Source organism: Mobula hypostoma, chromosome 3 (genome assembly GCF_963921235.1).
Source record: "Mobula hypostoma chromosome 3, sMobHyp1.1, whole genome shotgun sequence".
NCBI classification, from domain to species: Eukaryota; Metazoa; Chordata; class Chondrichthyes; order Myliobatiformes; family Myliobatidae; genus Mobula; species Mobula hypostoma.
Window position 1 is genome coordinate 117881299 of NC_086099.1, and position 13176 is coordinate 117894474.

A 13176-nucleotide genomic window follows, 5' to 3' on the forward strand; every position below is an offset into this window, starting at 1 on the left:
ACACGTGGAGTATTGTGTCCAGTTCTGGTCACCTCACTATAGGAAGGATGTGGAAGCATTGGAAAGGGTACAGAGGAGATTTACCAGGATGCTGCCTGGTTTAGAAAGTATGCATTATGATCAGAGATTAAGGGAGCTAGGGCTTTACTCTCTGGAGAGAAGGAGGATGAGAGGAGACATGATAGAGGTGTACAAGATAATAAGAGGAATAGACAGAGTGGATAGCCAGCGCCTCTTCCCCAGGGCACCACTGCTCAATACAAGAGGACATGGCTTTAAGGTTAGGGGTGGGAAGTTCAAGGGGGATATTAGAGGAAGGTTTTTCACTCAGAGAGTGGTTGGTGCGTGGAATGCACTACCTGAGTCAGTGGTGGAGGCAGATACACTAGGGAAGTTTAAGAGACTACTAGACAGGTATATGGAGGAATCTAAGGTGGGGGCTTATATGGGAGGCAGGGTTTGAGGGTCGGCACAACATTGTGGGCCGAAGGGCCTGTACTGTGCTGTACTATTCTATGTTCTATGTTCTACGTTCTAAATGCATCTTCTGAATTGCCCCCAGAAACTCCAGCTGTTGCTGTTCTGCCATTATCTTTGCTAGTGACCCCTTCCATTAACTTTGGCCAATTCCTCTTATGCCTCTGTAATTCCCTTTACTCCACTGTAATACTAAGACTTCATCTCTTTCTCTCAAACTGTAGGGTGAACTCCATCATATGATGATTACTGCCTCCTAAAGCAGTAATCCTTTAGTTCCTTAATCATATCTGGTTCATTGTACAACACTCAATCCATTATTGCCTTTCCCCTAGTGGGCTCAACCACAATCTGCACTGAAAAGCCATCTTGTAGGCATTCTACAAATCCCTTTCTTGGGATCCAGCACCAATTTACCTGCATATTAAAATTCACCATGACTATTATAACATTGCCCTTTTTACATGACTTTTCTATCTCCCATCGTAATTTATATTTCACATCCTGGCTACTGTTCAGAGGCTTGTATATACAGTGCCTTATAAAAAGATACTGCCCCCAATCCTTTGTTCACATAAATAAGTATTGTACTTTATACTTTATTGTCACCAAACAATTGGTACGAGAACTTACAATCATCATAGTGATATTTGATTCTGCGCTTCGCACTCCCTGGATTACAAATATTAAATATTAAAAATATTTAAAATAGTTAAAATTAGTAAATATTAAAAATTTAAATTATAAATCATAAATAGAAAATAGAAAAATAGGAAGTAAGGTAGTGCAAAAAAACCAAGAGTCAGGTCCGGATATTTGGAGGGTACGGCCCAGATCCGGGTCAGGATCCGTTCAGCAGTCTTATCACAGTTGGAAAGAAGCTGTATCCAAATCTGGCCGTATGAGTCTTCAAGCTCCTGAACCTTCTCCCGGAGGGAAGAGGGATGAAAAGTCTGTTGTCTGGGTGGGTCGTGTCCTTGATTATCCTGGCAGCACTGCTCCAACAGCGTGCGGTGTAAGGTGAGTCCACGGATGGAAGATCGGTTTGTGTGATGTGCTACGCCATGTTCACGATCTTCTGCAGCTTCTTTCGGTCTTGGACAGGACAACTTCCATACCAGGTTGTGAAGCACCTTAGAAGAGTGCTTTCTACAGTACATCTATAAAAATTAGTGAGGGTTTCAGGGGACAGGCCAAGTTTCTTCAGTTTTCTCAAGAAGTAAAGGTGCTGGTGGGCCTTCTTGGCAGTGAACTCTGCTTGGTTGGACCAAGTCAGGTCATTTGTGATATTGACCCCGAGGAACTTAAAGCTTTTGACCTGTTCCACTTGCGCACCACCGACGTAAATTGGGTCGTGCAGTCCGCTACTCCTTCTGAAGTCAACAACCAATTCCTTCGTCTTGCTGACGTTGAGGGATAGGTTATTGTCTTCGCACCATGCCACCAGGTTCTTAATTTCCTCTCTGTACTCAAACTCATTACCCGAGATACGGCCTACAATTGTTGTGTCATCAGCAAACTTGAGTTTGATGGAAACTTGGCTACACAATCATGGGTGTACAGTGAATACAGCAGGGGGCTGAGTACACAGCCTTGTGGGGCACCGATGCTCAGAGTGATTGTAGATGAGAGCTTGTCCCCTATTTTTACAGCCTGGGCCCTGTCTGAGAGGAAGTTGAAGATCCAGCTGCAGATCTGAGTGCTAAGGCCCAGGTTCCAGAGCTTAGGAATCAGTTTATTTGGAATGATGGTATTAAAGGCAGAGCTGTAGTCAATTACAACTGGGAATTTTAATCAATTTAACTGAGAATTTTTATTTGTGAGCCACATGCTCTTTTTTTCATAGTAGAGCCCCAAAAACAGGGGAAACGTAAAGCATGTGAAACTAAAAATTCGAAAACTGAAATGTCAGCAGTTCAGAAGTATTCTTCCCCCTTTGCTCAGTACAGCCAGCAGCCTTTTTGGAGAAGTCTCCATTAGCTTTGCACAACAACGTGATTAAGGAAAGTTTGCCCATTCCTCCTTGGAAAATTGCTCAAGCTGTGCCAGGTTAGTCGGGGAACGGTGGTGGACAGCAATCTTAAGGTCTTGCCAGAGATGTTTGATTGTGTTAAGGTCAGGAATCTGTCACGCAAGGACTTCAATTTTCTTCATTTGAAGCTACTCCTTATTTCTCTGGCAGTGTGCTTTCAGTCTTAGTCCCGCTGAAACATGAACTTCCTCCACAGTTTAAGCTTTCTGTCAGAGGCTAGCAGGATTTCTGTTTTTAGCAGCATTCATCTTTCCATCAATCCTGACCAGATTTCCAGTCCCTGCTGCTCAAAAACATTCCCATTCTATGATGTTACCTCCATCATTCTTCACTGTAACGATGGTGTTAGCTGGCTGATACGCAGTATTAGATTTACATCATACGTATTGCTTAGTGACAAGGTCAAAAAGTTCTACTTTAGTCTCATCCTTCTTCTTTCTTCCACATCTTTACAGTGGCACTATGCAAAGTCTTTGGGAGCAAGGATATGCCTTTTTTTTTTAGCCAGGGCTGCATATTTGGCACTTTTCCATAAATATTCTTTTTGTGCAAGGCCTTAGAGATTGTGGAACCATGAACTTCATTTCCAGTTCCAGCCACTGACTTCTGCAGCTCACTCGGGGTGACTGTGGCATCACAGTAACTTCTCTTACAAGGGCCATTCTTCTCCAGTGACTGAGTTTGGAAGGGCGGCCTGACCTGTCTGTTGTTTCATATTTTTCCTTTTTTTTTCACGATGGACTGCACTGAGCTCCAAGGTATATTCAGTGCCTCTCAGATGGTCTAGTACCCTTTCCCAGATTTGTGCTTCTTTATTATCATTTCCCTGACTTGCCTTAAATGCTCTTTTGTCTTCATTTTGGTTTGTTCTGTTGAAAATCTACCATACTGTTGAACCTTATATCGACAGAGGAGGATTTATTCTTATGAATTCATTGGAAACAGACAATCCTCCAATTTTCTACGCCAACAAATACTGATGAATATTAAACATTAACAAATAAGGTAATATATTGCTCCCGAGGAAAGTTAGCATAGTAATTACATGGGGATGCATACTTTTTCAGGCTCACAATTATGGTTTTTAATTTTTAGTAAATTGTTGACAGGTTTTGAAATTTTTCTGTTGATTTAATATGATGCATAATGTTTTGTAGATTAGCTCAAAAAATCTTACTACAATGTATTAAACTTAGAAAATGAGACAGTAAGATATGAAAAACGTTGTGGGAGTTGAGCACTTTTTTTTAAAAGGCACTGTAACTCCCATCCAGATCTTTTTACCCTTGCAGTTTCTTAACTGTACTCACAACAATTTTACATCTTCTGATATGATGTCACCTGTTCTTAAGGATTTGATTTCATTTTTTTTTTTACCAACAGAACCACCCACCCCCTCTGCTTACCTGCCTGCCCTTTTGATACAATGTGTATCCTTGGATATCAAGTTCCTGACTCTGATCTTCTTTCAGCCGTGACTCAGTGATGCACACAACATCAAACCTACCAATCTAACTGAATGACAAGAACATCTCCTTGTTCCATATACTGTGTGACTTCATATATAACACCTTTAGTCCTGTATTCATTCTTTTCAATCTTGCCTGCGTGCTACACTTCAACTCATCCCACTGACTGCAACTTTGCTCTATTATCTGCCTGTCCTTCCTTACAGTCTCACCACACACTGTATCTACTTGTTTACCAACAATCCCATCCTCCGCCTATCACTCCAGTTGCCATCTCCCTGCCAAATTAGTTTCAACCCTTCCCAAAAGCTTTAGCAAACCTGCTCGCAAGGATATTGGTCTCCCTGATGTTCAGGTATAACCCGTCCTTTTTGTACAGGTCATATCTTTCCCAGAAGATACCCCAATGATCCAGAAATCTGAAACCCTGCTCCCTGTACCTGTTTCTCAGCCTCTCATTCATCTGTGTTATTATCCTATTCCTGCCCTGACTAGCACATGGCACTGGGAGAAATCCAAAGTTTACCATCTTGGAAGTCCTGCTGTTCAGCCTATTCCCTAACTGATATACTCACTATGCAGGACCTCTTCTACCTATCTCATTGGTACCTCTGGCTGCTCACCTTCCTTCTTGGGAATATTCTGCAGCCACTCTGAGATATTCTTGAGACTAGCACCTGGGAGGCGCACACACCATCCTAGCATATTTTTCGCAGCCACAGAATAGAAAGGTATATGGATAACAGAGCTAAGACTACACAGAATTACTGCTCCTAGTATATGACATATGGACTAAATCTAATGATCTGAGGAAATTAAAAATGCAGTTAAAATAAAAAAACCCACAACATTTTTAGATGCATTCAACAAGAAAGTGAAATTTGAACGTGCAATAATCGCCTTTGTCTCAATATTGCATCATCTGTTATATTCAGGCAGATACTACCTAATGTGCGATTTGGAACTATAATCGAAATCTCATCCAAATTAGATTGCTCCATCATAACAGCTGGAATATGCTCTTCAAAGCATTGGCTGGGACAACACCCAGGGAGTGTGGAATAGTGATCAGTGTCTGTGGAACGAACAAAAGAATAATTTGCAATAAAGAGTTTTCAACATCTATTGCTCAGACATACACCAAAGGCTAGAACATCCATAATAAATATTCAGTAGTACAATTTGATTTTATTTTTGTATGTTAACAAATAATAAATTTCAATGCAAACACAACAAGTCATAATTGAGGGAAATAAAATGATTTTTCTAATTTGTTTAATTTAATGCATTACATAATACAGAAAATAATGGATTTCTAGTTTAAAGAAATCATTTCACCATTTTGGATAGCAGCCAAGTTCAGAGTAATGAGTAATATGGACAGATAGGTTGAAGGAACATGATGTGGGCACAAAACCGTGGCCCATGGGAATATTTCTACCTAAAGTACAGGGTGAATTCCAGAAAAGAAACTTGTCAGAAAGATCTGAAGCTTCATTAATGTTGTCTCAGAGTTAATTAGCTGAAGCTCTTCCTCCCTATGAAGCATTAGGGAGGGTGAATTTAATAGTATATTTTTTCCAGAAGACAGGCAAACCCCTTAAATTATTAACTATAGAATTTGGCAGTGTGAGACCACAGGCGATATAGGTATGAGATTCCAGGCTGATTTGGAGAAGACACAATGTTTGTATTTGTCCAAAGATATAATATTCTTTCAGCCTGCGTGGATAACAACAAAGCAGATAAGCAAACTAACCACAGATCCTACATTATGTGATAAGAAAGGGTTAATTGATGTTTAAATGATATAGTTCGCTTTGTATAGATTGAATAATAAGGCATGAGACGTGAGAGAGCTTTGATAAATTGAGAAACAATAATCAATGGCTAGCCTAAAGAATAAATACATGGTTTACAAATCGGGATTTACTTACATAGGAAGAACATAAGAAATAAGAGCAGCCTGCTCCACCATTCAACAAGATGGTGGCCAACCTGGCTGTGGACTCAGCTCCACCAACCTGCCTTTTCCCCATGACTCTTAACTCCCCTGTACTTCTAAAACCTACCTAACTGTGCCTTAAATATACTTAATGAGTTATATTGTACTGCTTTGCTGGGTAGAGAGTTCTACAGATTTTCTACACTCTGGGAAAAGCAGTTTTCACATATTTCTATCTTTTATCTATTCCTCCAGATTTTGAGGTAATGAAGTACAGGTACACAAGATTGACTCTTGTGATGAGTTGTATGACTCTACTCACTGTCCTTATTGGTTACTTCTTTCTCCAGAAGTCTCTGGATTCTGTCAGAAAGTAAACTCGACTGAAATTGGTAGTTCTTTGAATCAAAGAATATGAGGCATGCTCAGAAAGTAAACTTGAGGTTAAGATTTTCATGATTGTATTAAAAGACAGCAAGCTTGAGACTATAATTACTTCATCGGTGGTCCATCACCATTCACAACTGATCTAATCTGACATGCTAATTATGGAGTTGCTCTGTCTACATGCTCCTTTAGCTATTTTGTCTCATCTAGTCATACAGTTTTTCTAGGGTGACATTTTAGGCACCTCTTTATGTATTTAATATGTAATATTTGAGTAATATTTTAAATATATTGTTTGCTTATCCATTCTTTGTTGTTTACAATGTTCATTCCAAGATACATGTAAAACATAGAAACATAGAAACATAGAAAATAGGTGCAGGAGTAGGCCATTCGGCCCTTCGAGCCTGCACCGCCATTTATTATGATCATGGCTGATCATCCAACTCAGAACCCCGCCCCAGCCTTCCCTCCATACCCCCTGACCCCTGTAGCCACAAGGGCCATATCTAACTCCCTCTTAAACATAGCCAATGAACTGGCCTCAACTGTTTGCTGTGGCAGAGAATTCCACAGATTCACCACTCTCTGTGTGAAGAAGTTTTTCCTAATCTCGGTCCTAAAAGGCTTCCCCTCTATCCTCAAACTGTGACCCCTCGTTCTGGACTTCCCCAACATCGGGAACAATCTTCCTGCATCTAGCCTGTCCAATCCCTTTAGGATCTTATATGTTTCAATCAGATCCCCCCTCAATCTTCTAAATTCCAACGAGTACAAGCCCAGTTCATCCAGTCTTTCTTCATATGAAAGTCCTGCCATCCCAGGAATCAATCTAGTGAACCTTCTTTGTACTCCCTCTATGGCAAAGATGTCTTTCCTCAGATTAGGGGACCAAAACTGCACACAATACTCCAGGTGTGGTCTCACCAAGGCCTTGTACAACTGCAGTAGTACCTCCCTGCTCCTGTACTCGAATCCTCTCGCTATAAATGCCAGCATACCATTCGCCTTTTTCACCGCCTGCTGTACCTGCATGCCCACTTTCAATGACTGGTGTATAATGACACCCAGGTCTCGTTGCACCTCCCCTTTTCCTAATCGGCCACCATTCAGATAATAATCTGTTTTCCTATTTTTGCCACCAAAGTGGATAACTTCACATTTATCCACATTAAATTGCATCTGCCATGAGTTTGCCCACTCACCCAACCTATCCAAGTCACCCTGCATCCTCTTAGCATCCTCCTCACTGCTAACACTGCCGCCAAGCTTCGTGTCATCCGCAAACTTGGAGATGCTGCATTTAATTCCCTCATCCATGTCATTAATATATATTGTAAACAACTGGGGTCCCAGCACTGAGCCTTGCGGTACCCCACTAGTCACCGCCTGCCATTCTGAAAAGGTCCCGTTTATTCCCACTCTTTGCTTCCTGTCTGCTAACCAATTCTCCACCCACACCAATACCTTACCCCCAATACCGTGTGCTTTAAGTTTGCACACTAATCTCCTGTGTGGGACCTTGTCAAAAGCCTTTTGAAAATCCAAATATACCACATCCACTGGTTCTCCCCTATCCACTCTACTAGTTACATTCTCAAAAAATTCTATGAGATTCGTCAGACATGATTTTCCTTTCACAAATCCATGCTGACTTTGTCCGATCATTTCTCCGCTTTCCAAATGTGCTGTTATCACATCCTTGATAACTGACTCCAGCAGTTTCCCCACCACCGACGTTAGGCTAACCGGTCTATAATTCCCCGGTTTCTCTCTCCCTCCTTTTTTAAAAATTGGGGTTACATTAGCCACCCTCCAATCCTCAGGAACTAGTCCAGAATCTAACGAGTTTTGAAAAATTATCACTAATGCATCCACTATTTCTTGGGCTACTTCCTTAAGCACTCTAGGATGCAGACCATCTGGCCCTGGGGATTTATCTGCCTTCAATCCCTTCAATTTACCTAACACCACTTCCCTACTAACATGTATTTCACTCAGTTCCTCCATCTCACTGGACCCTCTGTCCCTTACTATTTCTGGAAGATTATTTATGTCCTCCTTAGTGAAGACAGAACCAAAGTAATTATTCAATTGGTCTGCCATGTCCTTGCTCCCCATAATCATAATAAAGTACATGAATGGCCTACATCATTACACCATTATTATACAAGCATGTATTCTTGGCTCCTTGTTTTTCCTTGCGATTAGTTTGTGGAGTTACAACACATAATGGTGATGAGTAAGTTGTAAAATGAACCTGAGATGATTACCTACCTGTTGAAGTGGAGAAGACAGACAAATTCAGTAATAACCAGTGAATAGTGTTAGTCCTTCGGATTCAAAGAAGACACAGAAACCTGTGCGTGATGGAGTTTTAAGTGGAACAGTGGTTGCACAGGGGCAATCCTACTCTCTCAGCAGAAGAGACCTTGATCCAGTGGCACGGACAACCGTTATGGCTGGAGACCTCTCCTGCTGCAGTGGATGACCAGGATGTCTAAGTGACTTGTCGTGCTCTTAGCACTCCACAACGCCTGCTGGGCCTGCCTTCTTGACCGTTTGACCATTAATCAATCTCCTCCACTCAATTTGCCAGGGCCAGACTTCACACACTGGGATAGACAGATCCCCTACCTCACGGAGGGTCGAAGACCCGTCGGCTACCCTCACCTGGTTTTGCCCGTCTGCCGAGACAGTTTACCAGGGTGTGGCCACTGCGCGTGTTACAGCTATTTGGAGCCACAGGTGAGAGCTGAGTGCCAGGTGGGGACCAAAGGTGGACGAGCTGCCCTGAAAAGGGCACGGCAGGTCCCCCCACCAGAGGTGCTGCCCCTCCCTAGACACCTCATACACCTAGTGAATACTGGGTGATAATAATCAGAAATGAAATGGCTGGGTACATCGAAAAGATGCATGCGTTCAATTGCACAAGAGATAACTGGACATTCTATACTGAGCAAATTGAGCAATCTTTTAAAGCAAATGAAATAGCCAATGAGAAGTGCATAGTAGTTTTACTGATGCATTGGATTTAAAGGCATACAGTTTGCTTAGAAATTTGACTGTTCCAACCTAACCAGCTGAAATGAGCTTTGCTGATATCATGATAGTAATGAAGAAACATTTGGAACCAAACTGTTGTTGATTGCAGAACACTTTAACAATAAGCAGAATCAAAAGGAAGGGGAGTCTAGTTCAGCTTACGTGACTGAATTGAAGAGATTGTCCAAGCATTGTCTGCTCAGTGAAGGGCGTAGTGATGCACTGGGAGATCGTTTAGTTTGTGGAATCTTACAAAGAGGCATTCAAACATGGCTCCTAACTGAAGCACAATGTACATTTAAAAGAGCAGATGAAATTGCCGTTGCAATAGAAACAGCAGACAGAGACACAATTGAGTTGCAGTCAGGAATGAAAGTGAGCGTGAACAAAATTACAAAATCTAAACAGAAACCAGCCTGGCTGAACAAATCATGTTACAGTTATGGCAGGAGTTCACATACACCAGACCAATGCAGGTTTAAAGATGAAACTCGCAGAAAACGCAACAAAGTAGGGCACATACTGGGTAGCCTTGAGGTTTTCAATGTGAAAACTAATAATAGATAAGCAACGCACACACAAGATTTCCAGCACCCATAGATTTTCTCTTGTTTGTGAATAGATATGTGATATGGCTTACACCAGAAGTGAATAACAAATTAATTAAAATTGAATTGGACACTGGCTCAGCTGTTTCAGTCATTCCACAAAATGAGTTTGAACAGTATTTCAAAGATACTGAACTGAAGCCTGCAGATATCCAACTAAGAACTTACAGTGGAAAAAAGATAACTCTGGTAGGAATAACATTTCTAACAGTGAAATACAACAACCAACAAGTCACATTGGGCTTGTAGGTGGTAAAATCAAGAGGGCCTGCATTGTGAGGCCATGATTAGCTGAGACAACTACAAGAAGATTGGAGATCCATCCACAATTTACATACTGCATACCCTACAATAGAGTCAATTGGAAGTGAATTAAGAAAGGTACTGAATGATGCCAAAGTAGTGTTCAAGGATGGCTTATCAAGGGTAAAATAGAATTAAATGAAAATGCCTCGCCCAAGATTTACAAAGCCCATCTGGTTCCTTATACCACCCATGATAAAGTAGCCAGTGACGTAGATTGCATAGAGGCTGAAGGAGTTCTTTCCAAGGTTGGGCGGAGCCCATGGACAACCAGTGGGCCCAGTAGCTAAGAAGAACGGGTCTGCCAGGATCTGTGATGATTTTAAGGTTACCATCAACCCAGTACTGAAAGTAGATCAATACCCTCTGCCCAGGATGGAGAAAAACTTTTCAAACCTTTCTAGAAGGAAACCCTTCAGCAAAGTGGACTTAGTTGAGGCCTATCTACAGATGGAAATGGAGAAAGAGTCCGAAGCGTTCCTCACCATAAACACTTGAATGGATCTATTGCTATAACGGGCTTATTTTTGTAGTAGCACCTGCACCTGCACCTGCACTCAGGCAGAAAGCTATGGTCCGCATGCTGCAAGGTTGCCCAGGCACACAGTGTTACCAAGCTGACAACATTCTTACCAGTAAGGATAACAAGGAACATCTCCAAAATCTCGAAGTGGTAAATATTTAGATTAGAAGATTATGGGCTTAGAGCACAATGCAACAAGTGTGAATTCTTTAAACCAAGCATCATTTACTGTCGTCATATCATTGACGCACAGGGATTACACAAGTGTACTATGAAAATTCAAGCAGTATTGGATGCTCGAAAGCGAAAGGACATGTCACAGTCCTTTTAAGGATATGTCATTTACTATAACAGGTTCCTGCCAAACCTGGCTATTGTGCTCCACCCCTTGAACTTATTACTATAGATTTGGAAGAAACAGCAATGGACAAATCAGTGTGAGGTGGCTTTCCAAAAGGTAAAGGAAATGGTGATTTCAGACACTGTACTCACACACCATCCAGTGAAGCTTGCCTGTGACACCTCGCTTTATGGTATAAGTGCAGTCATCACATGTTATGAGTGATAGAAGCTTTACATCACTTTTCCTTACTGCTACTGAGAAAAATTATGCACAGATTGATAGAGGCCTAGAGTCTGGGTTTGGGGTGCAAAATGTTACAACCAGTACCTGTATGGGAGAGAGTTAACCCTCATTACTAATCATCTTCCACTGGTGTTCATTTTCAATCCACTGAAGAGTGTTCCATTAACACCAACAGCATAAATGCAGAGATGGACTCTTTCTTGGCGGGCACAATTGCAACGTCAGATTCAAGAGGATGGGTAATCATGGAAATGTTAATGAATTGTCCCGTTTATTCTGTGAAAAGGAAACATCTGAAAAATTTACAAAAGAGGAATCACCTCTTGACTATTCTCCCTAATGCAAATCAAAAGTCTCCCTATTACAGCAGAGATGATCCAAAGGGAAACTAGAAGAGGCCTCAGTTTATCTCAGGTCTACATGGCCATCCAAAATGGCTGGAATGTGCAACAGAAATTCCAGTTCCCCCAATTTTACCAGCACTGGGATGAACTTGTCCTTGACGGGGTTGTCTTATGTTGGGATTGAGAGTTGTACCATTCAAGCTGAGAACTAAAGTGTTGGAGGATCTAAATGCCAGTCATTTTGGCATGGTCAAAATGAAAGCATTGACTTGAAGCTTCATCTGGGGCCTGGGATAGATCAGCAGGATCAGCAGCTTACAACACACTATTCTGGATGCCAACAAGCCCAGAAGATGCCAAGAGCAGCATCTCTCCATCCCTGAAAATAGCCGGCATTGCTCTGGCAGAGGATTCATGTGGATTATGCAAGACCATTTATGGGCACAAGTTTCTAAGTAACAGTGGATGCAGCTACAATGTGGCCAGAAGTGTTCCCAATAGCTCCACTCCAGCCTTGCACACTGTTGATGTGTTGATAAGCCTCTTCTCAAGATTTGGTATTCCAGAACACTTAGTCAGTGACAATGGACCACAGTTTGTTGTGGAACAGTTTCAGACATTCCTGAAAATGAATGGAATAAGTCATGTTATATCTACACCACACCACAAATGGCTTGGCAGAAAGGTTTGCCCAGAGTGTAAAGAACACACTGCGAGCAATGTCAGCGTAACACAGTACACTAACACTGAAACAGAAGCTCACCAATGACCTCCTTATGGCAATGCAGTACACTCTACAACCAACATCTCGCCAGCTATGCTAAACCTGGGTCATCCCTTGTGCTCATGTTTGAATCTTCTCAAATCCAATCTCAGAAGGAATATACAGACCATCAGCTGAGACAAATTGAGGGGTCCTGAAACAAGAAAGTTGAATGTTTCACTCCTGGACAAGCAGTCCTGGTGAAGGACTACAGAGGTGATCAAAAATGGGTACTTGGAAAATTAAGGACAGAACTGGACCATTGTCCTACATAGTGGATATTGTGTCTGATATCATTTGGAGACAACACATCGATCAGATGAGGAATGCAGAGTCAATTGTTAGAAAAGAAAAATGTCCAGAACTGTTAGAACCTCTTCCTTGGTAGAGTGAGGGATATGCCAATGCAAGTAATTACAGATTGTGGTGGAATATGATACTGCTTCTGCTGATGGCCCATATTGCCTAATGAATGGGCTGTCAGTCCTATAAAAAATTTATCCTTTTTAACATGCCTGTATTGGCAATGTAAACATATCCATTAAAGAATTAGTGATTTTAACTCCCATCAGTACTGACACTTACATCCACAATAGATAAATTGCTGAAAATATCAAGTAGGTTATCTCTGGTTTGGTTCACTCACCATTTGCTATTTCATCTTTCAGAACTTTGTCAAATCTCAGCAGTAGTG

General features: G+C 41.6%; 1 protein-coding gene across 8 annotated transcripts in view; it reads right to left on the reverse strand.

The window, feature by feature from the left end:
- Positions 1-13176, reverse strand: part of LOC134344214 (bile acid receptor-like) — a 129699-nt gene that overhangs the window by 12379 nt on the left and 104144 nt on the right. For all 8 annotated transcript variants that reach the window (XM_063043630.1, XM_063043631.1, XM_063043629.1 and 5 more), the window contains one exon: positions 4925-5053. In XM_063043630.1, the coding sequence (XP_062899700.1) occupies positions 4925-5053 (129 nt within the window). The remainder of the gene's footprint in view (positions 1-4924; positions 5054-13176) is intronic.